Source organism: Xenopus tropicalis, chromosome 6 (assembly GCF_000004195.4).
Source record: "Xenopus tropicalis strain Nigerian chromosome 6, UCB_Xtro_10.0, whole genome shotgun sequence".
Taxonomy (NCBI): domain Eukaryota; kingdom Metazoa; phylum Chordata; class Amphibia; order Anura; family Pipidae; genus Xenopus; species Xenopus tropicalis.
Window position 1 is genome coordinate 11166528 of NC_030682.2, and position 26445 is coordinate 11192972.

The 26445-nt window shown below is 41.3% G+C and overlaps 1 protein-coding gene across 8 annotated transcripts in view; it reads right to left on the reverse strand.

Moving 5' to 3' along the window:
- Nucleotides 1-26445, reverse strand: part of als2cl (ALS2 C-terminal like) — a 55460-nt gene continuing 29015 nt past the window's right edge. For all 8 annotated transcript variants that reach the window (XM_031904066.1, XM_002939366.5, XM_031904067.1 and 5 more), the window contains exons 10-27: nucleotides 25536-25602; nucleotides 24361-24557; nucleotides 23690-23755; nucleotides 22214-22312; nucleotides 21803-21964; nucleotides 21592-21703; nucleotides 19311-19388; nucleotides 11802-11932; nucleotides 9205-9378; nucleotides 8705-8798; nucleotides 7521-7678; nucleotides 5821-5892; nucleotides 4521-4694; nucleotides 3293-3335; nucleotides 3132-3193; nucleotides 2270-2419; nucleotides 1020-1116; nucleotides 1-77 (exon numbers count right to left, since the gene is read on the reverse strand). In XM_031904066.1, the coding sequence (XP_031759926.1) occupies nucleotides 27-77; nucleotides 1020-1116; nucleotides 2270-2419; nucleotides 3132-3193; nucleotides 3293-3335; nucleotides 4521-4694; nucleotides 5821-5892; nucleotides 7521-7678; nucleotides 8705-8798; nucleotides 9205-9378; nucleotides 11802-11932; nucleotides 19311-19388; nucleotides 21592-21703; nucleotides 21803-21964; nucleotides 22214-22312; nucleotides 23690-23755; nucleotides 24361-24557; nucleotides 25536-25602 (1987 nt within the window). In that variant the 3' untranslated portion in view covers nucleotides 1-26. The remainder of the gene's footprint in view (nucleotides 78-1019; nucleotides 1117-2269; nucleotides 2420-3131; nucleotides 3194-3292; nucleotides 3336-4520; nucleotides 4695-5820; nucleotides 5893-7520; nucleotides 7679-8704; nucleotides 8799-9204; nucleotides 9379-11801; nucleotides 11933-19310; nucleotides 19389-21591; nucleotides 21704-21802; nucleotides 21965-22213; nucleotides 22313-23689; nucleotides 23756-24360; nucleotides 24558-25535; nucleotides 25603-26445) is intronic.

The following is a 26445-nucleotide window of genomic DNA, read 5'->3' on the forward strand; positions in this document are numbered from 1 at the left end:
CTCCTGAACACTCCCGAGATGTGATGCTAGCACGTGTAGTGTCTGATTTCTTCTTTCTGGATGTGTTCGTAACAGGACTGCAGAGACAAGAGCATAGGAACCATTAGTGCACTGTGAGAGGGGTTTCTTACCTGACCCCACTTGGTCACAGATACCCCAGGCTGGTGCAGTTCTCTGCTAACTGGGGCACTGACCTGGGGTATCAAGTAAGTGATAACAATAACTGGGGGGTGCCTAACATTTTGCACAGGGTCGGACTGGGGTGTGGAGGGCCCACCGGGGCCCGCGCCCATAGCCTTCCCGTACAGGTATGGGATCACTTATCCGGAAACCCGTTATCCAGAAAGCTCCGAATTACGGAAAGCCCATCTCCCATAGACTCCATTGTAATCAAATAATTCAGAATTTTAAAACTGATTTCCTTTTTCTCTGTAGTAATAAAACAGTTTGTTGATGGGATCCCCAACCTTTCTTACTCGTGAACCACAGTCAAATGTAAAAAGACTTGGGGAGCAACACAAGCACCATAAACGTTCATGGAGGAGCCAAATAAGGGCTGTGATTGGCTATTAGGGGCCTCTATGCACCCTATCAGCTTACAGGGGGCTTTATTTGGGAGTAAATCTTGTTTTTATCCAACCAAAACTTGCCCCCAAGTCAGGAATTCAAAAATAACTCCCTGGTTTGGAGACACTGAGAGCAACATCCAAGGGGTTGGTGAGCAACATGTTACCCCTGAGCCACTGGTTGGGGATCACTGCTGTAGCGGGACTAGGTCCTGCCAGCCTGAATCATTTGAAAACTTGAAATACAGAATTCTCCAGTCTTCTGGCTTATTGTCTGCCATAGATGATTGAATCTTTGCCTCTGGCTCTCAATTACCCAGCTGCCACCACCGTACGATCTATGGCAGGGAAGTGGTTAGATAAGGAGTGGAGGGTGGATAGGAGAGGGCTCGGGAAGGACTGCCTCTGTTTCATTGATGGGTAACAGTGGTTCCAGAAATATGTAATACAGACCTCCAGTGCAGTTAGTAGGAAATCATATATCCCTCCTCTGTTACTGGGATCCATCAGGTCACGGATGAAATTAATTTCTGCTCCGAGATGTTGAATGCTAGGAAACAAATATACAAGTTTATTCCTCTAGATATTAATCCACCTGTCACTCAGGCATAAAAAGTTGTATAAATAAAAGCCCTTTTCAAATTAAACATGAAAACCAAACTCGTTTTTTTATTAACACATCAATGCCCATTATAAAAGCATTTAACAATCCCAGCTGTCAATCATATATTGCCTGCCCCGCCTCTATGCCTTAGTTACCTACAGTTACTTTCACTTTCCATTCAGAACTTCTAGATGTTGCTGCAATTCTCACATTCCCCCTCCCTCCTCACCATCTTATTTTTTAACCAGTGCATGGACATGGGTATCCAGTCCCCCCCCATACTGGCACAGAAACAAGATTTGCCTTAATATTAAGCTTGTCTGAATAATAGTGTCCACAAAATGGCGCCTGCCTGCTTGCTGCAATTGTGACTTCCAAGGCTGACAAAAATAAGTTTATTTTGCTTGACGAACACAATTAAAAACAATTTGGAATTATTTATTAGGGTGACAGGTCCCCTTTAAATTCCAATGTGTCAATGTGTTTATTGGTTACATTTTCACACAAAGAGAGTTGCTGGGTTGTCAACTGTCATCGACAGGCTTAAGATGGCCATACACAGGGCGATTGTAGCTGCCGATATTGGTCCCTTGGACCAATTCGGCAGCTTATCGGCCCGTGTAGGGGCAGAAACGACGGCCATGCCTGACCGATATCTGGCCTGAAATTGGCCAGATATTGATCGAGCAGGTTAAAAGATTTAGTCGGATCAGGGACGCATTGTCTCGTTGATGCGGTCCCCGAACCGACTGTGCCATTGCCGCCATTAGAATTCGTTAGTTTGGCCCCAGGGTCGAATTAGCCTACATTATCCCGATATATATTGGTCGCCAAGCGATCTTAGAGGATCTTAACATGTATGGGCACCTTTAGACAATTATCTTTTTAGTGCAGTACGACATAGAATTTGTCTGCCTAAAAAGTCCAAAGTGCTAGTGCAGTCCATTTGTCAGATGTCTAAAAGAGTTAAGTATAAAAAGAATGTCTGCATGGAAAGAGTTGAAGGGCAAGTGTGCATTTATATTTCCCTCTTTATGCTGTGAAATAAACATGTATCAGAGTCTGAAGCAAAACTGGTGTTAGGAATCCGTATAATTACCCCGCTCGTGACACCACGTATATTAACAATGGTAGAAGGTCATCCATGGGAAGCTTGTAATCTTTATCCACCACTCGGGATACTGTCCGCTCAATCTCCGAGTATGTCTTTAGGATGATTTCCAGTTTCTCTTTGGGATCCACCGTTGTTCTGTGAGGGTAGAAGGGTGGCAGAACCCTGTTTGAAAGCTTCCACCAAAAATAGAGTGTAGCCAACACGCAACAACTCTGTCCTTCTGTGAATTATTTTAATAATGACCCATTTTCCTAACCTATCTATTTCATCCTTCTAATTCTGGCTCCTCCAGCACCAAATCACCATTCAAGAATGCGGTGGTGGCATGTGTGCCATGGTGGAGTCACTGGTGGAACTGAAGGTAAGTGCACTTTGAGAAGGAACCATATATACTATAAACAGCCCCCAGAATAAATTTTTTCCTTGCATTCAGATGTATTTTGTTTCTCTATTACAAGCAGCTGAAATGCAGATCCTTTACTGACTTCCTTCTCTAGCATGAAACTCCGCCTCCTTTTCTTTCTGAGCCCTTCTCTATTCGACTACAATGACCTCAAAGAGGTGTCTCTCCTGGGCATGCTCACTGCCTCTGCTCCAATCAAAATCAACCAGTAGGCACCTCTTTGAGGTCTTCATAGTCTTGAAGAGAGAAGAAGTACTTAAGGGAGCTTCATGCTAGACAAGGAAGTCATTAAAAGAGCTTCAGTTCAGCTGCTTGTAATAGAGAAACAAAATACACGATAAAAGATTTGTGCTCTGATATTAGGGAATGAAAATGTGTTGGATTTGTACAAAAATGGTCACTTCTCATACCAGTTGCATATAATAATGAAAAAAGATTACTTACATTATCTTTTGTAGACATTCAGTTGCTGAGTGGAAGCATTTGTGTCTCACAATGGAGTATCTCTGCGAACATATTTCAGACAAGAACCCAAGTTAAGAACCCAGCACAATATTATATATATTTATATATATTGCCTGCAACAGGAGTGCACTTTGGTTTACCTGGTTGGTTGTAAGTTTGACATCTTTTAGAGGCCACAGTTGTCTGAATAGTAAGAAAAATAATGAATTATGAATTAGCGTTGTAACTGTGAGTATACATTCAAATTGTATAAGCGCTAACACTAAGGGGCACATTTACTAAGCCACGAACGGGCCGAATGCGTCCGATTGTGTTTTTTTCGTAATGATCGGTATTTTGCGATTTTTTCAGAAAAATGTTGCAACTTTTTCGTTACAAATACGATTTGTGCGAAAAAACGCGAGTTTTTCGTAGCCATTCCGAAAGTTGCGCAAAATCTGGCGATTTTTCGTAGCGTTAAAACTTGCGCAAAAAGTTGCGCTTTTTTCGTAGCGTTAAAACTTGCGCGAAACGTCGCACCTTTTAAGTTTTAACGCTACGAAAAAGGCGCAACTTTTCGCGCAAGTTTTAACGCTACTAAAAAATCAGGAGATTTTGCGCAACTTTCGGAATGGCTACGAAAAACTCGCGTTTTTTGCGCAAATCGTATTGGTAACGAAAAAGTCGCGACAATTTCCGAAAAGTCGTAAAGACGCCGAAAAAATCGCAAAAAATACGAAAAAGTCGCAAAATGTTCGTTTTCAAGTCGGAATTTTTCCAATTCGGTTCAGATTCGTGTCTTAGTAAATGTGCCCCTTACAGTGAAATTCCTAGAAAGACCATATACCCGTTTTGTAAAATATACAAATATTAGTAGTTCCATGATCATGTGACTCAGGGCTGTCCAACTGGAGGCCACATGTGGCCCTTCACCCCCCAGTCCGACCCTGATACAGTATCTTCCTGACCACTAAGTTCAGCATCTTTCATCATACTAAAGGCCCCTGTCAGGCAGTGGCTGGGGCCCCTGTTGGGGGGGGTAGGGGATGCAGCTAAAGGGGGTACCATGGAGGGTGCGGGCCCCCAGGGCATCAGCCCCAGTGGGCCTTTCACCCCCTCAGTCCAACCCTGATTCAGTATCTTCCTGACCACTAAGTTCAGCGTCTTTCATTATACTAAAGGCCACTGTCGGGCAGTGGCTGGGGCCCCTGTTGGGGGGGGGGTAGGGGTCCCTGCGGGGGATGCAGCCGGAGGGGGCACCTTGGGGGATGCGATGCCCCCGGGGCAAATTTTAAAAAGTTCCATTCATATTCAACTGAATAATATTGTTGAAAATACACCTCCAGTTAATTTAAATAGCAGCTTGTCCTTCAAGATATTTGTACTAACTTCTGCACGTCCAAGAACTCCAGTAGTTTTGTATCTGTCAGATGCCCGAGCCGGATAATCCCCTGCCAGTAGAACCCATCCTCCTGCTCGTGGTACAGCATGTATAGCATGAAGAGGTCGGGATGAAACCGCGGGAGGATGAGGGGGAGAATTAAGGTGTAAGCCCACGTGTCACTGCATAGGGAAAGTCTCAGTTAGTTGCTTTTGTATTGATAACATCACTGAACCCCCTTTTTAATGTCTCATATAGGGAATAAAGTACCCCCTATTGTAACATATAGGGATATTATAAGCCCCCGAGGAGTTCCTTATAATATATAGTGAATAAAGTGCCCCCTATTGTAACATATAGGGATATTATAAGCCCCCGAGGAGTTCCTTATAATATATAGGGAATAAAGTACCCCCTATTGTAACATATAGGGATATTATAAGCCCCCGAGGAGTTCTTTATAATATATAGTGAATAAAGTACCCCCTATTGTAACATATAGGGATATTATAAGTCACCAAGGAGTTCCTTATAATATATAGTGAATAAAGTGCCCCCTATTGTAACATATAGGGATCCCCGAGGAGTTCCTTATAATATATAGTGAATAAAGTACCCCCTATTGTAACATATAGGGATATTATAAGCCCCCGAGGAGTTCTTTATAATATATAGTGAATAAAGTACCCCCTATTGTAACATATAGGGATATTATAAGTCACCAAGGAGTTCCTTATAATATATAGTGAATAAAGTGCCCCCTATTGTAACATATAGGGATCCCCGAGGAGTTCCTTATAATATATAGTGAATAAAGTACCCCCTATTGTAACATATAGGGATATTATAAGTCCCCGAGGAGTTCCTTATAATATATAGTGAATAAAGTGCCCCCTATTGTAACATATAGGGATATTATAAGCCCCCGAGGAGTTCCTTATAATATATAGTGAATAAAGTACCCCCTATTGTAACATATAGGGATATTATAAGCCCCCGAGGAGTTCCTTTTAATATATAGTGAATAAAGTACCCCCTATTGTAACATATAGGGATATTATAAGTCCCCGAGGAGTTCCTTATAATATATAGTGAATAAAGTACCCCCTATTGTAACATATAGGGATATTATAAGCCCCTGAGGAGTTCCTTATAATATATAGTGAATAAAGTGCCCCCTATTGTAACATATAGGGATATTATAAGTCCCCGAGGAGTTCCTTAGAATATATAGGGAATAAAGTGCCCCCTATTGTATAATATAGGGATATTACAAGTCACAGAGGAGTTCCTTATAGTTCCCGTTACCTCATTTCTTCGTCTTCATCCAAAATACAGTTTCTGTGCCCATTTCTTTCTCCAGCCGTAGCTAATAAGGCTCTATGTATATATATGAAGGCCATAGAAAACAAAAGAGTTGCAGTCAGTATGCAAGGTTCTGAAGCGGTACCTTTGTGTTATCATCCGGGACTAAGCGCTTGTTTATTACAGAGAAAAGCAAATCCGTTAATAATTTTAACAGTTCTCTGGGTAAATTATGAGCAGCATAATAACTCTCATCCTCAGTTGGAATCCTCTGCCTGCAGACAGTCTTTAAAGTATAGAAAGAGTGGGACTCACTCTGGTAGGAATATCCTCCTGTCTGATAGATGTGAGCACTGCTCTGGGCAGGGTTCCAGCACCCTCACTCTGGAGAAAAGAAAAGAAGCTGTCTGCAGGCAGAGGTATCCAAGAGCTAGCCAGGAAAAAAAGGTTTACATATGGATACTTGTATTTGCAGAATAATATAAAAGACTGTTTTAGTTGACTTTAGTATGATGTAGAGAGTGATATTCTGAGACAACGTGCAATTGGTATTCATTTTTTATTGTGTTTAGTTTTTTAATTATTTCACGTTTTGTTTAGCAGCTCTCCAGTTTGGGGTTTCAGCAGCTATCTGGTTGCTAGGGTCTTGTTTGCCTTAGTAGCCAGGGAGAGGTTTAAGTGAGAGATGGGAATATGAATATGAGAGGGCCTGAATAGAAAAGTAAGTACAGGTATGGGACCTGTTATCCAGAATGCTCAGGACCTGGGGTTTTCTGGGTAAGGGATCTTTCTGTAATTTGGATCTCCGTACCTTGTCTACTAAAAAATCATTTAAATATTGAATAAACCCAATAGCCCCCAATAAGGGGTAATTTTATCTTAGTTGGGATCAAGTACAGGTACTGTTTTATTATTACAGAGAAAAGGGAATCATTTAACCATTAAATAAACCCAATAGGGCTGTTCTGCCCCAATAAGGGGTAATTATATCTTAGTTGGGATCAAGTACAGGTACTGTTTTATTATTACAGAGAAAAGGGGATCATTTAACCATTAAATAAACCCAATAGGGCTGTTCTGCCCCAATAAGGGGTAATTATATCTTAGTTGGGATCAAGTACAGGTACTGTTTTATTATTACAGAGAAAAGGGAATCATTTAACCATGAAATAAACCCAATAGGGCTGTTCTGCCCCAATAAGGGGTAATTATATCTTAGTTGGGATCAAGTACAGGTACTGTTTTATTATTACAGAGAAAAGGGAATCATTTAACCATTAAATAAACCCAATAGGGCTGTTCTGCCCCAATAAGGGTTAATTATATCTTAGTTGGGATCAAGTACAGGTACTGAGAAAAGGGAATCATTTTTAAAAATGAGAGTTATTTGCTGAGTCTATGGGAGACGGCCTTCCCATAATTTTGAACTTTCTGGATAACAGGTTTCCGGATAAGGGATCTCATACCTGTAATAAAAATTAACAATTAAACTGTAGCCCCACAGAGCAGTCATTTTTGGCTGCCGGGGTCAGTGACCCCCCCCATTTGAAAGCTGCAAAGAGTCATTTCATTTTCGTATTTGTGCTTTTTAAAAAAAGTGAGTTTAGTGAGTAGAAAAAAACAGAATTAGACAAATACAAATATTAATATATCTGCCCCTGAAATTTAGAATCATCTCACACTTGCACTGTGCACCTACGTACCTGCAAAATTCCAAAAGTTTCTTGCCATAATACTTGATTTCTTCCTGGGCCATGCTGAGGAGATGCAGATTGGCTCCCACACCAGAATATGTTGCCTGGTAAACTAGTAACAGTATCTTCAAGAGCTTCTTAAAGGGGTGATGGGAAGACTTAAATGCCTGAAGGAGATAGCAGTGAAGATTGTGTGCATTGTGTACAAGAACCGTGAGTACTGGGTATTAAGCCAAGCTCTGAGTACATACATGGTTCATCTTGAATTCACACCCAAATATGACCAAGAAATGTAATTAAAAAGGGATACGATGTAGAGAAAGATTTCTCAAATATGAGGCTATGTAACAGATACACTGAGCTGTATGGAATGTTTTTATTCGGCCTTTTGCATTAGGTGAAGATTCCTTGCCCATCAGTGTATTTGGCTTTTAGAATGTTCTATTCAAGGCCATTGCTTGGGTTAGTAACTCTCTAAAACTTCTGCTCTCTAATAACTCTATACTACTCTTGCTCTCTAATCACTCTCTACTAATCTCTCTCTACTACTCCTGCTCTCTAATCACTCTCTACTACTCTTGCTCTCTAACCACTCTCTACTACTCCTGCTCTCTAATCACTCTCTACTACTCCTGCTCTCTAATCACTCTCTACTACTCCTGCTCTTTAATCACTCTCTACTACTCCTGCTCTCTAATCACTCTCTACTACTCCTGCTCTCTAATCACTCTCTACTACTCCTGCTCTTTAATCACTCTCTACTACTCCTGCTCTCTAATCACTCTCTACTACTCCTGCTCTTTAATCACTCTCTACTACTCCTGCTCTTTAATCACTCTCTACTACTCCTGCTCCATGTTCCTGGTTCTTGGGAGCTCCCATCAAACTTTTGTAGCCCAGCTCTCTCCATCCATTTAAGCCTAACTTCCCATCTCCTGAAATCAGAGTATTTTAGTTCAGACCACTGAGTGAGTAGGAACTTGTTGCTACTCCACTTTACACCACCATCAGAATGTTATAATGCAGCCAATTGCTTTACTTTCTGATACCAGGCCATATTGCCCTTACACCTCTATGTTCATGAAGATAGGAGGATAAGATACAATAGAAGCACAACATTCCCTGCCTTAGTGCCTTGGTCTAGCAACTAGAGCTGAAAGGTGGATGATGTACTATACAGTATGTGCCCTTACCTTCTCCAAATACAGCTGCAGGTCCTCTTGCTTCTGGAACACACTAATCTCTTTTATTATGTCTTCTATTTTACCTGAAACTTCATCCTTGTCTCTTGGAAATGGGGAAAAAATAGTAACAATTAATCATGGATTCAATTGTATGTCGTTTTCTAAATGTACAGTTGGTTGTTATATTATCCTTTAATGACTAGGAACAACAAAAAGCCAGGCACTATGGGGCAGATTTATGGTTGCTCGCACCGAAAGGTCCCTAAGGTTCCTATTTGTCTTAGGTTCCATTAAACATGTATGGGAGGGTGGGCAAAAGGTGGGCGTTTGCTAATTTTTCCCAACATAGTCCTTTTATTACGCTCAAAGCGACTGATTGTTTCACAGTTTCGGAGTCAAACAGAGTTTGAGTCAGGCTTCATTAGCACAATAATAGTGACCTCTATAGAGGCCTCTAGGTATGAGACCTCAATTTCCTCCAAGGAACCAAGAAAATCGTTTTAACTCACCTCTCACAGTAAAGATATTCTTGTGATTTCTGCAGTTTTTTACTTGACTTGACATGGAAGCCTAAAAAGAACTCTTCTGTCTCTCCCTGGCACCCAGATTCCAGGAATTTCAGGAAGGGTTCGAAAATCCCGTTCCATCGTTCTTCCACAGGGAACAATTCAGCACCGAGCTGACTGCAATATAAAATAGTGCCTTCATCAGTTCATACACAGATCATATATAATACAGGTATGGGATCCTTTATCTGGAAACCCATTATGCAGAAAGTTCCAAATTACGGAAAGGCCATCTCACATAGACTCCATTATAAGCAAATAATTCTAATTTTTAAAAATGATTCCCTTTTCTCTGTAATAATAAAACTGTATCTGTACTTGATCCCAACTAAGATATAATTGCCCCTTATTGGGGCAGAACAGCCCTATTGGGTTTATTTAATGGTTAAATGATTCCCTTTTCTCTGTAATAATAAAACAGTACCTGTACTTGATCCCAACTAAGATATAATTACCCCTTATTGGGGGCAGAACAGCCCTATTGGGTTTATTTCATGGTTAAATGATTCCCTTTTCTCTGTAATAATAAAACAGTACCTGTACTTGATCCCAACTAAGATATAATTACCCCTTATTGGGGGCAGAACAGCCCTATTGGGTTTATTTAATGGTTAAATGATCCCCTTTTCTCTGTAATAATAAAACAGTACCTGTACTTGATCCCAACTAAGATATAATTACCCCTTATTGGGGGCAGAACAGCCCTATTGGGTTTATTTAATGGTTAAATGATTCCCCTTTTCTCTGTAATAATAAAACAGTACCTGTACTTGATCCCAACTAAGATATAATTACCCCTTATTGGGGCAGAACAGCCCTATTGGGTTTATTTCATGGTTAAATGATTCCCTTTTCTCTGTAATAATAAAACAGTACCTGTACTTGATCCCAACTAAGATATAATTACCCCTTATTGGGGCAGAACAGCCCTATTGGGTTTATTTCATGGTTAAATGATTCCCTTTTCTCTGTAATAATAAAACAGTACCTGTACTTGATCCCAACTAAGATATAATTACCCCTTATTGGGGGCAGAACAGCCCTATTGGGTTTATTTAATGGTTAAATGATTCCCCTTTTCTCTGTAATAATAAAACAGTACCTGTACTTGATCCCAACTAAGATATAATTACCCCTTATTGGGGGCAGAACAGCCCTATTGGGTTTATTTAATGGTTAAATGATTCCCTTTCCTCTGTAATAATAAAACAGTACCTGTACTTGATCCCAACTAAGATATAATTAACCCTTATTGGGGCAGAACAGCCCTATTGGGTTTATTTCATGGTTAAATGATTCCCTTTTCTCTGAAATAATAAAACAGTACCTGTACTTGATCCCAACTAAGATATAATTACCCCTTATTGGGGCAGAACAGCCCTATTGGGTTTATTTCATGGTTAAATGATTCCCTTTTCTCTGTAATAATAAAACAGTACCTGTACTTGATCCCAACTAAGATATAATTACCCCTTATTGGGGGCAGAACAGCCCTATTGGGTTTATTTAATGGTTAAATGATTCCCCTTTTCTCTGTAATAATAAAACAGTACCTGTACTTGATCCCAACTAAGATATAATTACCCCTTATTGGGGGCAGAACAGCCCTATTGGGTTTATTTAATGGTTAAATGATTCCCTTTCCTCTGTAATAATAAAACAGTACCTGTACTTGATCCCAACTAAGATATAATTAACCCTTATTGGGGCAGAACAGCCCTATTGGGTTTATTTCATGGTTAAATGATTCCCTTTTCTCTGTAATAATAAAACAGTACCTGTACTTGATCCCAACTAAGATATAATTACCCCTTATTGGGGGCAGAACAGCCCTATTGGGTTTATTTCATGGTTAAATGATTCCCTTTTCTCTGTAATAATAAAACAGTACCTGTACTTGATCCCAACTAAGATATAATTACCCCTTATTGGGGGCAGAACAGCCCTATTGGGTTTATTTAATGGTTAAATGATTCCCTTTTCTCTGTAATAATAAAACAGTACCTGTACTTGATCCCAACTAAGATATAATTAACCTTTATTGGGGCAGAACAGCCCTATTGGGTTTATTTCATGGTTAAATGATTCCCTTTTCTCTGTAATAATAAAACAGTACCTGTACTTGATCCCAACTAAGATATAATTACCCCTTATTGGGGGCAGAACAGCCCTATTGGGTTTATTTCATGGTTAAATGATTCCCTTTTCTCTGAAATAATAAAACAGTACCTGTACTTGATCCCAACTAAGATATAATTACCCCTTAAGGCATTGAAATATTAGTAGCGAATTGCGTCGTCTTGTTATTACAGATGCTACTATTTTTTTCCATTGGAAAGACCGAATTAATTTTAAAATAGTAAAAAACAAAAATCAGCTCAATGAAATGCAGTTATGTGACAGACTTTGTGCATGTACCCTTATAACGTTCTCCCCGGGATCAAAGTTTGGCTTTTTATTCAGATGCTTCCTACACAAATTCATTTAGACAAGTGAAATGAGGTTCAAATTCGTAAATTGTTATTTGAATGGGGACTTACAATTTCCGCTTTGTCGTCTCGTCTTCGTGGGCGCTGGTTGTGTTAAGAACCCCCTGAGTGTGCAGGCCCAAGGAAGCATTCCTGTTAAAGGTTCCAACCAGTGTAAATCCATTTGAAAAGGTGAGCTTGCCCTGAGAATTGGAAAATAACATACATGTGACACAGAGGAAACTGAAATTAGAACTGTAAAAATATAGCCTCATAATGAATCTTTTTAATTTCCTTGTCATTTCAACAATTCTCTTAAAAAATGCTATGAATTTCTACTAGAGCTTTATTCTTTTCCAACACTAAGGGGCTGATTTACTAATCCACGAATCCGAATCCCGAATGGGAAAAAATCGGATTGGAAACGAAAATTTTGCGACTTTTTCGTATTTTTTGCGATTTTTTTCGTCACTGTCGCGACTTTTTCGTAGCCGTTAAGACTTGCGCAAATTGTCGCGACTTTTGCATAGCCATTACAAATTTCATGAATTGTCGCGACTTTTTCATAGCCATTATGCCTTTCGTGAATTGTCGCAACTTTTTCATAGCCATTATGCCTTTCGTGAATTGTCGCGACTTTTTCATAGCCATTACATAGTAGTAACATAGTAACATAGTAACATAGTAAGTTGGGTTGAAAAAAGACATACGTCCATCAAGTTCAACCATAATGCCTATACCTAACCTGCCTAACTACAAGTTGATCCAGAGGAAGGCAAAAAACCCCATCTAAAACCTCTCTAATTTGCCTCAGAGGTGAAAAAATTCCTTCCTGACTCCAAGATGGCAATCGGACCAGTCCCTGGATCAACTTGTACTAAGAGCTATCTCCCATAACCGTGTATTCCCTCACTTGCTAAGAATCCATCCAGCCCCTTCTTAAAGCTATATAATGTATCAGCCAGTACGACTGATTCGGGGAGGGAATTCCACAACTTCACAGCTCTCACTGTAAAAAATCCTTTCCGAATATTTAAATGGAACCTCCCTTCTTCTAAACGGAGTGGGTGCCCTCGTGTCCGTTGGAAGGACCTACTGGTAAATTAGAGAGGTTATTATATGATCCCCTTATATATTTATACATAGTTATCCTGTCACCCCTTAAGCGCCTCTTCTCCAGTGTAAATAGACCCAACTTGGCCAGTCTTTCTTCATAACTGAGACTTTCCATACCCTTTACCAGCTTAGTTGCCCTTCTCTGGACCCTCTCTAACTCAATAATGTCCCGTTTGAGCACTGGAGACCAAAACTGAACAGCATATTCTAGATGGGGCCTTACCAGCGCTCTGTAAAGGGGAAGAATAACCCCCTCCTCCCGTGAATCTATACCCCTTTTAATACAGCTCAAAACCTTGTTTGCCCTTGCAGCTGCTGCCTGGCATTGCTTGCTACAGCCAAGTTTATTATCTACAAGGACTCCAAGGTCCTTCTCCATTATGGATTTGCCTAGTGCAGTCCCATTAAGGGTATACGGGGCTTGCATATTTTTACATCCCAGGTGCATGACCTTACATTTATCCACATTAAATCTCATCTGCCACTTAGCTGCCCAGATTGCCAGTTGGTCAAGATCCTGCTGCAGGGATGTCACATCCTGGATAGAATTGACTGGTCTGCAGAGTTTTGTGTCATCTGCAAACACTGATACATTACTCATAATACCCTCCCCTAAGTCATTTATGAACAAATTAAACAAAAGTGGACCCAGTACAGAACCCTGAGGGACCCCACTGAGAACCTTACTCCAAGTAGAGAATGTGCCATTAACAACCACCCTCTGTACCCGATCCTGTAGCCAGTTTTCTATCCATGTGCAAACGACTTCACTAAGACCAATAGACATTAGCTTAGAAAGCAGTCGTTTGTGGGGAACGGTATCAAATGCTTTGGCAAAATCCAAATAGATTATATCTACTGAATCCCCACTGTCCAGCTTCTTACTTACCTCATCATAAAAAGCAATTAAATTGGTCTGACATGACCTGTCCTTCATAAAGCCATGCTGATTACTGCTCATAATGCCATTCTCCACTACATAATTTTGAATGTGATCCCTTAACAAGCCTTCAAATAACTTGCCCACCACGGATGTCAGACTTACAGGCCTATAATTGCCAGGCTGAGATCTTACTCCCTTTTTAAATATGGGAGTGACATTCGCCTTCTTCCAATCCCTAGGTACCATACCTGATGAAAGAGAGTCTGAGAATATCAGAAACAAGGGCCACTGTAATTCTCCCCCTAGCTCTCTCAGTACCCGAGGGTGTATTCCATCTGGCCCCGGTGCCTTGTTTACATTTATCGTCTGTAACCCTTTAAGCACCATATCCTGTGCCAACCACTGTGTAGTCGGAGCTGAGGCAACAGTGCAGCTATTGGGTGGGACTTGGCCCTCTGGCTCCTCTACTGTATACACAGAAGAAAAGAACTGGTTAAGCACATCTGCCTTTTCTGTATCCGCTGTAACCATATTGTTATTATAACTCAATGGGGCCACACCCTCAACCTGCATCTTTTTACTATTAATATACTTAAAAAACTTTTTGGGGTTAGTCTTGGCCTCGGCCGCGATGCGCTCCTCATTTTCTATCTTTGCCTTCCGGATTGCTGTTTTACAACACTTGTTATAGTGTTTATAATCATTAAACGCAGCTACTGTCCCCTCTGACTTATATTTCTTAAAAGCTTTCCTTTTTTTCCCTATTAACTTCTTTCCCTCAGAGTTAAGCCACATAGGGTGATTCTTAACACTTCTACTTTTTCTTATTAATGGAATGAATTGAGAACAGTAATGATTTAATATCATTTTAAATGACAACCATTTCTGCTCTGTATTTATCAGAAAACATAATGCCCCAATCTATGCCCTGAAGCGCAGCCCTTAAGGAGCTAAAATTTGCCTTCCTAAAATTCATTGTCTTTGTTGCCCCCGTGTAAATTTGTTTCCTGCACCAAACATCAAATGAAATAACATTATGGTCACTATTACCCAGGGGTTCAACCACTTGCACATTTGCTATACGTTCTGGGTCATTAGAGATCACTAGATCTAGTATAGCATTGTTCCTGGTTGGCTCCTCAACAACCTGTGACATAAAGTTGTCATGCAGCAAGTTTATAAACTTGTTCCCATTTACTGTCCTGGCAGTACTATTGCCCCAGTCAATATCAGGGTAATTAAAATCCCCCATTATTATCACTTGCCCCAAACTAGCAGCCTTTTCTATTTGCAACAGGAGCTGGGCCTCCTCCTCTTCGCTTACATTAGGGGGTCTATAGCATACCCCTACAATTAGTTTGGTAGATTCTTTACTATCTGTGAGAAGCTCAACCCATAAGGATTCAGCTCCCTCTGTTCCCCCCATAACTTCCTCCTTAATATTTGCTTTTAAGTCGTGCTTAATGAACAGACACACTCCTCCTCCTTTTCTATTGCCCCTGTCCCTCCGAAACAATGTATACCCCCCAATATTAACTGCCCAGTCATGAGACTCATTCAACCAAGTTTCAGCAACACCAATCACGTCATATTTTCGCTCCACCGCCAGTACCTCCAGCTCTCCCATTTTACCAGTCAGACTCCTTGCATTGGTAAACATACATTTAATACTGGTTCCGGCGTGAGAATGACGTGTAAACAACTTATGGGCCTCCCTGCCATTATCAGTATCCCGAAGCAAGTCTCCTCCCCCATTTTCCCTTACTATGCCCACTACCTCATCTATCCTGTCTACCACAGAATTTCCCGCTGCACCCTCCCCCCCCACTCCTAGTTTAAAATCTCCTCCAACCCTCTAGCCATCTTTTCCCCCAAAGCAGCTGCCCCATCATCATTGAGGTGCAGCCCATCCCTGGCAAAGAGCCTGTAGCCGATTGAGAAATCAGCCCAGTTCTGGAGAAACCCAAAGCCCTCCTCCCTGCACCAATCTCTCAGCCACGCATTAATCTCCCTGAGCTCCCGCTGCCTTCTTAATGTTGCTCGTGGCACAGGTAATATCTCTGAGAAAATTACCTTGGAAGTCCTCGCCCTCAACTTTGCACCTAGCTTTTTAAAATCGTTCTTGAGGACTTCCCCCCCTCCTCTAACTTTGTCATTGGTACCTATGTGTACCAAGACCGCCGGGTCTTCCCCAGCCCCTCCCAACAATTTGTCCACTCGTTCCACCACATGCCGAACCCTAGCACCAGGCAAGCAACACACAGTTCGGCATGTAGGGTCTTTGCGACAAATTACCCTATCCACCTTTCTAATAATTGAATCCCCTACAACTATAGCCTGCCTTCCCTTCCTAGCACTACTCCCCCCACCTGTATTAGAGGTGCCGGCTCCCAGGGTGCTCTGAGAGTCAGCCTGCTCCATACATGCCAGCTCAGAGCTGCCTTCCCCAGCATCTTCACCTAACGCGGCAAATCTGTTGGTTTGTACAAGCTTTGAACCAGCCCCCCTACCCTTGTGTCCCCTACTTCCCCTCTTAACTGTTACAAATTTGTCTCCCTCATTAACCTCCACTGTCCCTTTCCCCCCCCCCCACTACACCGGCCCCTGCCAGTGGTTGCTCAGTGAGCCTCCTGTTCTCCCCCATGCTTGCAGCTGCCCTCAGTGCTGCCAGTTCCCCCCTTAGATTCTGCACCTCAGATTCCAAGAGGAAAACCCACCTGCATCTCTCACAAGTAAATGCTGCATGGAACTGCTGCTCCAGGACCACATACATGCGACAAGATGCACACTGAGTAACACCAGCAATCATACTGCAACTCATATTGCAACTGGGTACTTACAGTCTCCCGAGTGCAATCCCTTGTATAGTGCCTTTTAAGTTTCAAACGCCTTTTTTGTTTTTAACGCCTGCTATACACTTAAATTTACATGCAACACTTTAGATTACATGCCTTTCGTGAATTGTCGCAACTTTTTCATAGCCATTATGCCATTATGCCTTTCGTGAATTGTCGCGAATTTTTCATTGCCATTATACCTTTCGTGAATTGTCGTGACTTTTTCATAGCCATTATGCCTTTCGTGAATTGTCGCGACGTTTCATAGCCATTATGCCTTTCGTGAATTGTCGCGACTTTTTTTTCATGACTTTCAGGAATTGTCGCGACTTTTGCATAGCCATTACGGCTTTCGCGAATTGTCGCGACTTTTTCTTTTTGAGCGCTCGAAAAATTTGCGATAATTTGCGAAAAAGTCGCAAAATATAGATCATTACGGAAAAAACGCATTCGAGCGCTTTTCGGACGTTCGTGGATTAGTAAATCTGCCCCTAAGGGGCAGATTTATCAAAACAAGAGTTCGAATCCCGAATGGGAAAAATTCGGATTGGAAACGAAAGTTCTGAAGATTGCAAATATCACAAAAATGCTTACGAAAAAATCGTATTAGTCACGATAATATCGAATTGGTGATCCGAAAGTCATGGAATTTTCATACCGAACCATTGCAAACAGCGGCAGAGCCTTTCCGAATTTTTCGCACAGGCGCTCGAAAAAATCGCACGGACACGCGAAAAAAACGGCGAGAATACGTTCGGAGCGTTCGGGTCTTTGTAAATTTCCCCCTAAGAGGGCCTTTTACAAATGGTAAGATCTTTTTTTCCAATTTTAAAAGTCACAAGAAAAAAAGTCTCGAATTTGTCAAGATTTACTATGCGTCAAAATGGCTGAAAATCCAAATCCTATAATTTACCAGCTAAAACCAACTGAGATAATGTAGAAGTCAAGGGCTTTGACAAAAATGTATTGGATTTTTGATGCTGTTTTTTTGTGCGACAATTCGAAAAAGTAGATGTTTTTGTGTGACAATTCGAAAAGTTTCTTGACTTCCCTGCAGTTTTTTCCAGATCAGACTTTTTCAGACTTTTAAATAAATGTCAGACATTCACGGAGATTAGTTTATTTGAATTTTTACAAATAAAAAAATGAGAAATGTTAGAGTTTTAGTAAATGTACCCCTGGGGGTGGGGGATTTACAAACATTTTATGGTTTTTAAAAACCTTTAATAAACTCATTTATCAAAAGATCTGAACTGAAAAAGCATGAACGGAAAAAAGTTGCTTAAAAAAACGCAACTTTTTTGATTTGTCACACAAAAAAATTTTACTTTTTTTTTTTATACGTTTGCACAAAAGACAGAGTAGAAAAAAAAACAAAACCTCTAAAACAATTAAAAGAAACATTCTCCAGTTATAAAAGGGATCAGCCATTGACTTCCACATGATCTCAACAGGTTTTAGCTGGTATATTTTTGTATTTGGATTTGTTGTATTTTTGTTGCATAATAAACGAAAAAATAGCTTTGTGCGACAAAATCTGGTTTTCGGCCACAACCATAACAAAAAAATCGAGCACTTGTAAGTGCCCTCCTAAAATTTAGCTAAACCTATTCCTGCTCTTTATGGGAAGGTTGATCTACTAAAGTAAAAAAAAAAAAATCTGGAATAATCTCGATTGAATGGTGTCTTTTCAGCAATTGCTGTTTTTTTGTGATTTTTTTTTACCTAGAACTTATTTACAAAAAAAAATAAAACTCTATTGCCACAATCATTATTCCATTCAAATTTTTTAAAATTTTTTAAAAAAACTTACATTTTAAAATAACTTGAATTATGAAAATACCCCTTCCTCTGTTTTATACAGAAGCTCGCCAGGTTTTATTTTTTCGAGTATAAATCTCAAAAATTTGAGTTTAGAAAAATTAGATATGAAAATATTTCAATTTGTCATTTTTCCCGAAAACTTTCATTTGAATTTTCAGTCATCTGCTCTTGGATCAATTATTTTTTCTGTTGATCTTTTTGCCAGAGTTGAATTTCAATAAAAAATGTTGGAGCTTAGAACTGAGGTTCTAAGGTCAAGCCAGTCATTAATTGGATTGGAAGTTTTCAGTCATTGCATTTTCTTGACAATTCTTAAGAGTTTTCAAGAATTCTTAACTTGCTAAAACCGTCTATGGGAACCTTGCTCAATTCATGAAAAATATTCTTGGGCATTTTCAAATGCAAGCATCAAATAATAAATACACCGGGGCAAAAAAACCAAAAATCCCAATCTGATACGAGAAATTTAGTACAAAAAAATGTTTACATTTACTAAGGGGCAGATTTATCAAAGTACGAATCCGAATCACGAAATACGATTTTTTTTTCATTTCAATACAAAAATTTCTGAACTTTCGTAGTTGTTGCGACAAATACGATTTTGTTGCACAAATTGTCACAAGAATTGTCGCAAAGTACAAAAGATACAATTTTGACGCAAGAATTGTCGCAAGGTATGAAAATGTTGCGCAAATTAACGAAAAAAAAATCACAAAAAAATACGCACAGTTCTGAAACTTACAAATTTTTTGTATTCGGACTCAATCGTACTTTGAAAAATGTGCCCTAAATCTGCTCCATTGTTTGTTACTGTGTTTATTTTTATTTTATTTGACCTCTTGTTGGAATTATTGTATAGTAGGAATGGAAAGCAATGGGTATGGCTGTATAAATAAATACAAAAGTAGATGGGAAACTGACCTTTCCAGCCATCAAACGGTCTTCTGTGAACTCGCCCTCGTACATTGTGGAGTCCTCTGACAGCAGAATTCCTGTACCCTAAAAAAGATACCATAGGTAAGTATTTAAAGGGGACCCTAAGAAATAATCCCAAATTCTTTTCTGTTGTGTTTTTCGAACAAAATAAACTTCACTTCTGAAAGTCACAGAATTTTCGTATCTGAATGTTCGTACACAGCAGGAAAACCTTTCTGACTTTGATCCTTCAGTGCAGGATTTTGGAAGCCTCCCATAGGGCTCAATGGCACTCTGCAGCTCCAACCCGGCCCAAGGAAAGTCTCCCATAGGGCTCAATGGCACTCTGCAGCTCCAACCCGGCCCAAGGAAAGTCTCCCATAGGGCTCAATGGCACTCTGCAGCTCCAACCCGGCCCAAGGAAAGTCTCCCATAGGGCTCAATGGCACTCTGCAGCTCCAACCCGGCCCAAGGAAAGTCTCCCATAGGGCTCAATGGCACTCTGCAGCTCCAACCCGGCCCAAGGAAAGTCTCCCATAGGGCTCAATGGCACTCTGCAGCTCCAACCCGGCCCAAGGAAAGTCTCCCATAGGGCTCAATGGCACTCTGCAGCTCCAACCCGGCCCAAGGAAAGTCTCCCTTAGGGCTCAATGGCACTCTGCAGCTCCAACCCGGCCCAAGGAAAGTCTCCCATAGGGCTCAATGGCACTCTGCAGCTCCAACCCGGCCCAAGGAAAGTCTCCCATAGGGCTCAATGGCACTCTGCAGCTCCAACCCGGCCCAAGGAAAGCATCTCATAGGGCTCAATGGCACTCTGCAGCTCCAACCCGGCCCAAGGAAAGTCTCCCATAGGGCTCAATGGCACTCTGCAGCTCCAACCCGGCCCAAGGAAAGTCTCCCATAGGGCTCAATGGCACTCTGCAGCTCCAACCCGGCCCAAGGAAAGTCTCCCATAGGGCTCAATGGCACTCTGCAGCTCCAACCCGGCCCAAGGAAAGCCTCCCATAGGGCTCAATGGCACTCTGCAGCTCCAACCCGGCCCAAGGAAAGCCTCCCATAGGGCTCAATGGCACTCTGCAGCTCCAACCCGGCCCAGGAAGCCCCATAGGCCAATGCACCTGCGCTCCAACCGGCCAAGGAAGTCCCCATAGGGCTCAATGGCGCTCTGCAGCTCCAACCCGGCCCAAGGAAAGTCTCCCATAGGGCTCAATGGCGCTCTGCAGCTCCAACCCGGCCCAAGGAAAGTCTCCCATAGGGCTCAATGGCGCTCTGCAGCTCCAACCCGGCCCAAGGAAAGTCTCCCATAGGGCTCAATGGCGCTCTGCAGCTCCAACCCGGCCCAAGGAAAGTCTCCCATAGGGCTCAATGGCGCTCTGCAGCTCCAACCCGGCCCAAGGAAAGTCTCCCATAGGGCTCAATGGCGCTCTGCAGCTCCAACCCGGCCCAAGGAAAGTCTCCCATAGGGCTCAATGGCGCTCTGCAGCTCCAACCCGGCCCAAGGAAAGTCTCCCATAGGGCTCAATGGCGCTCTGCAGCTCCAACCCGGCCCAAGGAAAGTCTCCCATAGGGCTCAATGGCGCTCTGCAGCTCCAACCCGGCCCAAGGAAAGTCTCCCATAGGGCTCAATGGCGCTCTGCAGCTCCAACCCGGCCCAAGGAAAGTCTCCCATAGGGCTCAATGGCGCTCTGCAGCTCCAACCCGGCCCAAGGAAAGCCTCCCATAGGGCTCAATGGCGCTCTGCAGCTCCAACCCGGCCCAAGGAAAGCCTCCCATAGGGCTCAATGGCGCTCTGCAGCTCCAACCCGGCCCAAGGAAAGCCTCCCATAGGGCTCAATGGCGCTCTGCAGCTCCAACCCGGCCCAAGGAAAGCCTCCCATAGGGCTCAATGGCGCTCTGCAGCTCCAACCTGGCCCAAGGAAAGTCTCCCATAGGGCTCAATGGCACTCTGCAGCTCCAACCCGGCCCAAGGAAAGTCTCCCATAGGGCTCAATGGCACTCTGCAGCTCCAATCCGGCCCAAGGACAGTACGAAAAAAAATAGATTTTTTTGTTTTCGGAAACAATCGTACTTTGATAAATCTGCCCCTAATTGTCCATATTGACGCATCAGACATATTTACTTATTTTTATAACCAGCCTATAAGGAAGGCACTAGGTGTATGACGCTAGAAAACAGACAAGGGGGCCCCCCAACAAGTTTATATTCTTTATGACTAGTTACTCAGCCTAGTATTATGTTTATGCACCAGATAGCTTTGCCTCTTTGAATTATCCCACAATTATCTTACCACCATTTTATTGGAGTTGAAGATCCCTTGGTAGCAGGCACCGGAGTCTGTGAGTATAATGGCAGGGCCGTGTCTGTTATTGTTCAACCACATCCCAATGTATCTTTCACCCCTGGAGAAACAACATGGGAATTTCAGTCTTTATTTTTATTTTAATCTTTAATCACAAAAACCTAATCTAATATTGTGCATTAAATGCAGAATTTCTTACTTGTTTTTACTTTCCCAGACTCCATAGCCAGACCTCTTGTCTCTATCCCAGTTGCCAGTGTATTTAAATGGGTTTGTGTCCGGCGCCCCACACTCTAAGATTCCAAACCCGTGCCGCATGTTATCTTTGAAGTAGCCTTTATACACGGACTCATCAGCATACCTGAAAGAGAGGTGCAGAGGCGATCTCTTATTTACTGGGGCAAATTAAAACCTTCCCATAAAAGTAACATAACTACTGGAATATATGATTGTAGAGATATAATATCTTTTCCTATTTCCCCCTTACAAAAAAGTTATGTGTTACAGAGAGAGTTGTAGTTCTGCTGCAGCTGGAGTACCAAGTGTCCCCTATCAGCTGGTGGAGCAGTAAGTGAACAAACACAATTCGGCGTCTCGTTAAGTTACTTACTCACAGATTCCATAACCTTCCATGGATCCACTCCGCCAATGGCATTTATAGCAATCGTATCGGTCCTGGGAAGAGTTGGGAATCAGGCAGATACCAAACCTACAAAAAAAGAGAGGTGGTTATTTTTTACCCACATAAAACTTTTTGCGCTTTTTAATATATATTCATTACAATTTTTAATATGTTATTTGTAAATGAATTGCTATTCCTGACTGCTTGCCTGACTACAGAAATATTTTAGCAGAATTCAACTTCGCTTCTTTCCCCGCTGCTCCTACAGACACACTTTTCGATTCTCCTACTCCCATGTAACTGGAGGAGTCCCAAGCCGGACTTGGATTTCTTACTATTGAGTGCTATTCTGATACCTACTGGGAGCTGCTATCTTGCTCCCTTCCCATTGTTCTGCTGATCGGCTGCTGGGGGTGAGGGGGATATCACTCCAACTTGCAGCGCAGCAGTAAAGTGTGCCTGAGTCTGAGCTTTCAGCCAGCGCTACACATTAGACCTGCTTTCAGCTAACCTATTGTTTCTCCTACTCCCATGTAACTGGAGGAGTCCCAAGCCAGACTTGGATTTCTTACTATTGAGTGCTATTCTGATACCTACTGGGAGCTGCTATCTTGCTCCCTTCCCATTGTTCTGCTGATCAGCTGCTGGGGGTGAGGGGGGGGATATCACTTCAACTTGCAGCGCAGCAGTAAAGTGTGACTGAAGTTTATCAGAGCACAGGTGACATGGCTGAGGGCACTTGGGAAACTAAGACAATGCCTTGCCCCATGTCAAACTTCAAAATGAAAGATAAAAAAAATCAACTTCCCCTTGAAAATGTGTGAAATAGAATACAATTATGGGATTAATTTCCCCTTTGAAAGTGTGTAGCAAAACACTTCCATAAAAAGTACCTGCCCCTCAAAACAACAACAATTAAAGTCATACTGTATGGGGCTGATTTACTTACCCACGAACGGGTCGAATGGAGTCCGATTGCGTTTTTTTCGTAATGATCGGTATTTTGCGATTTTTTCGTATGTTTTGCGATTTTTTCGGATTCTTTACGAATTTTTCGTTACCAATACGATTTTTGTGTAAAAACGCGAGTTTTCCTATCCATTACGAAAGTTGCGTAAAAAGTTGCGCATTTTTCGTAGCGTTAAAACTTACGCGAAAAGTTGCGCATTTTTCGCGTAAGTTTTAACACTACGAAAAATGCGCAACTTTTCGCGTAAGTTTTAACGCTACGAAAAATGCGCAACTTTTTACGCAACTTTCGTAATGGATACGAAAAACTCGCGTTTTTACGCAAAAATCGTATTGGTAACGAAAAATTCGTACAGAATCCGAAAAAATCGCAAAACATACGAAAAAGTCGCAAAATGTTCGTTTTCAAGTCGGAACTTTTCCAATTCGGGTCGGATTCGTGGGTTAGTAAATCAGCCCCTATGTGTCTGGTGTCTACATATGATTGTGCCTTACCCATCTTCTTGACCAAACTTGAAATCCCCAACATGGTTGCGTCCATCTGCCCATTTTAGCGTGCCTCTATAGTATAATGAGGAACAAAAAAACTATTTATTGTACAGGGATGAGACAATGACTATAAAAACCTGTATAATAATAATCCTTTCAAAAATAAAACATGAAATCCAAATTCTTTTTTTTAATGAAATCATCCATACCTGTTATAAATGTATATAAAAATCTGAGCTGTCAATCATATATTGCCTGCTCCGCCTCTATGCCGCAGGCATAGAGGCGGGGCAGGCAATATATGATTGACAGCACAGATTTTTAATTATAATTACTTTTACTTTCCATTCAGCACTTCCTAGATATCACCTAGATGCCAAATGCATAAGATTTTGGGGTGATACAAAGCTTTGCCTGAATAAAAGTGCACACAAAATGGCGCCGGCCTGCTTCCTGAGACTGTAAATTACAAGACTGAAGGGTAAAAAAATTAAATAGTTTATATGGTGTAAGTAAAGTTTATTTTGCTCTACTAACACGATAGAAAAGGATTTGGAATAATTTTCCAGGTCCCCTTTAAACACTAATACAACAATTATTAAGCCCTAACAGGAAGTGTACATGGGTCAGTGTCCATGATGTAACTTCCTATAAGAAATTAACAACCTGATACCTACTTTCCATGAGGTTTCCCCCAGGACATGTCTCCTTCGTAAGTGGCCTCCTTAAATCTGCCCTCGTTCCTGAAAGTGTAGGTAGAGAAGCGGCACGTCGGTGGGTTGGTCACTTCTCCGGCCTTACCCCACAAGGGGTAGTCCCTGCTGCCATTTAGTACTTGGCGAATCAGTTGATTTATCTTCCATAGCCACAGCCCCTAGCGGAAAACCAATAAGAACTGGTCAGACTGGGTGCCCCTATGGTTTGCTTAGGTTTTATGATCTTATTTGCACAGGAATTCGTTTTTTTATTGTGTTTTATTTATCAATAGTGATGAGCGAATCTGTCCCGGTTTGCTTCACCATACAAATTTGCAGCAAGAAACAGCAAGAAAATTCGCGAAACAGCGGAGAAAATTCACAAATTGCATTTATCACACAATTTTTTTGTCGCCCGCTGCTATTTTTTTTGTCGCCCGCATCTATTTTTTTGTCGCCCACGTCTATTTTTTTGTCGCCCACATCTATTTTTTTGTCATCCGCGGCTATTTTTTTGTCGCCCGCATCTATTTTTTGTCGCCCGCAGCTATTTTTTTTGTCACCCGCATCTATTTTTTTGTCGCCAACGGCTATTTTTGTGACAAATTTTTTTTGCAGCAAATTTTCATTTAAGTTTCATGAAACAATTTACCAATGGCGAAATGCGATAATTTGCTGCGAATCCATGCTTGGTGAAAAAATTCGCTCACCACTATTTATCAATTATCAGATTTATGAATTGAAGTTTGTTTTTTCTAAATTGATCAAACTCGCATATCGAATGCTCACTTTTTTATTAAAGTGGTAAATTTTCACGTTTCAAACTCAAATAAAATTGGTAAACTCGAACTGAACATATGGCTTGACTTTGCCTAGGACAGCTCCCATTGACGCCTATAGAAACTCGCAAGCTTTTACATTGGGAAGTTTTACATTCGAGTTTTTGGGTTTTTTGAATTAATAAATACCAGACATTCAAGTTTTCGAACCATAACTCAAATTCAGAGTTTTTGCAGCAGAAAAAAACCTGAATCGAAAAAAAAATCAAACAGAAATTATCGTATCCAATCCGAATTTTACCCATTTCGGGATTCAAACTCATGATTTGATGAATGTATCCCTTAATGTGTGTTATATCGAGGCTTTCTTGCACTTACCTGGCATTGAGGCTCCTTTGCACAGAGAACGACCTCATCTTCTGGCGTAATTATCCTTAGCAAATAGCTGTGGGGCAAAATAAAACATTTGATGTAATCCAAGGCCAAATAATAGTGACATTATTCATTATTTCTCACAAACATTCAGTGAGAAGAAGAAAATTGACTTTCCAATAAATGTCATCTTTAGATAGAGTGTAAGCCAAGGGCTTTATACAGGTCATGGAACTCCGAGGTGACTTCTAATATCCTTTATTTTAAAACAGGGGGGTACTTTATTTTTTAAAATATACAATTTTCAGAGAGTCATGTGACTAGGATTGCCACCTTTTTAGAAGAAAGTTTTAGAAGAAAGGGGGCGGGTTGATTATGAAAGGGGCGGGTTGATTATGAAAGGGGCAGAACTATGATGTCACAGAGACTCCCGAAGGATCAGGGTTTCAGCTAAATTCTGAGCGGATCAGGGGCTTACAGGGGCAGGCCAGGGGTTCAACTTAAAGATATTACAATTTTAGTAATTTAGTACATTTCTAATAACGGCCCTGGCCTTGACAGGTATTTAACCGGCCAGGTGGCAACCTTACATAGCACAATCTTCACCACGAAGCACCAATTTAAACTGATGAGAAATTATGGATTTTTAGTAAATCTGCCCCTTGATATCATTTTTTTTCATTTTCAAATTCGACTAAATTAATTTTTCCTGAATATCTGATATTTACTAAAAAAAAAAAGTCGCAAGGAAAAGCCAGTCCTAGAAAAGTCGTAAAAAACTTGCCTTTTTCAAATTGTCGCTGCAAAAGCCCATATTTTATCAAATTGTAGCTGAAAAAATCCAGACTTTATCGAATTGTCGCTGCGACAATTCGGAAAAAGTTGTGATTTTCGGATAAAATCCAGTGAAATATCT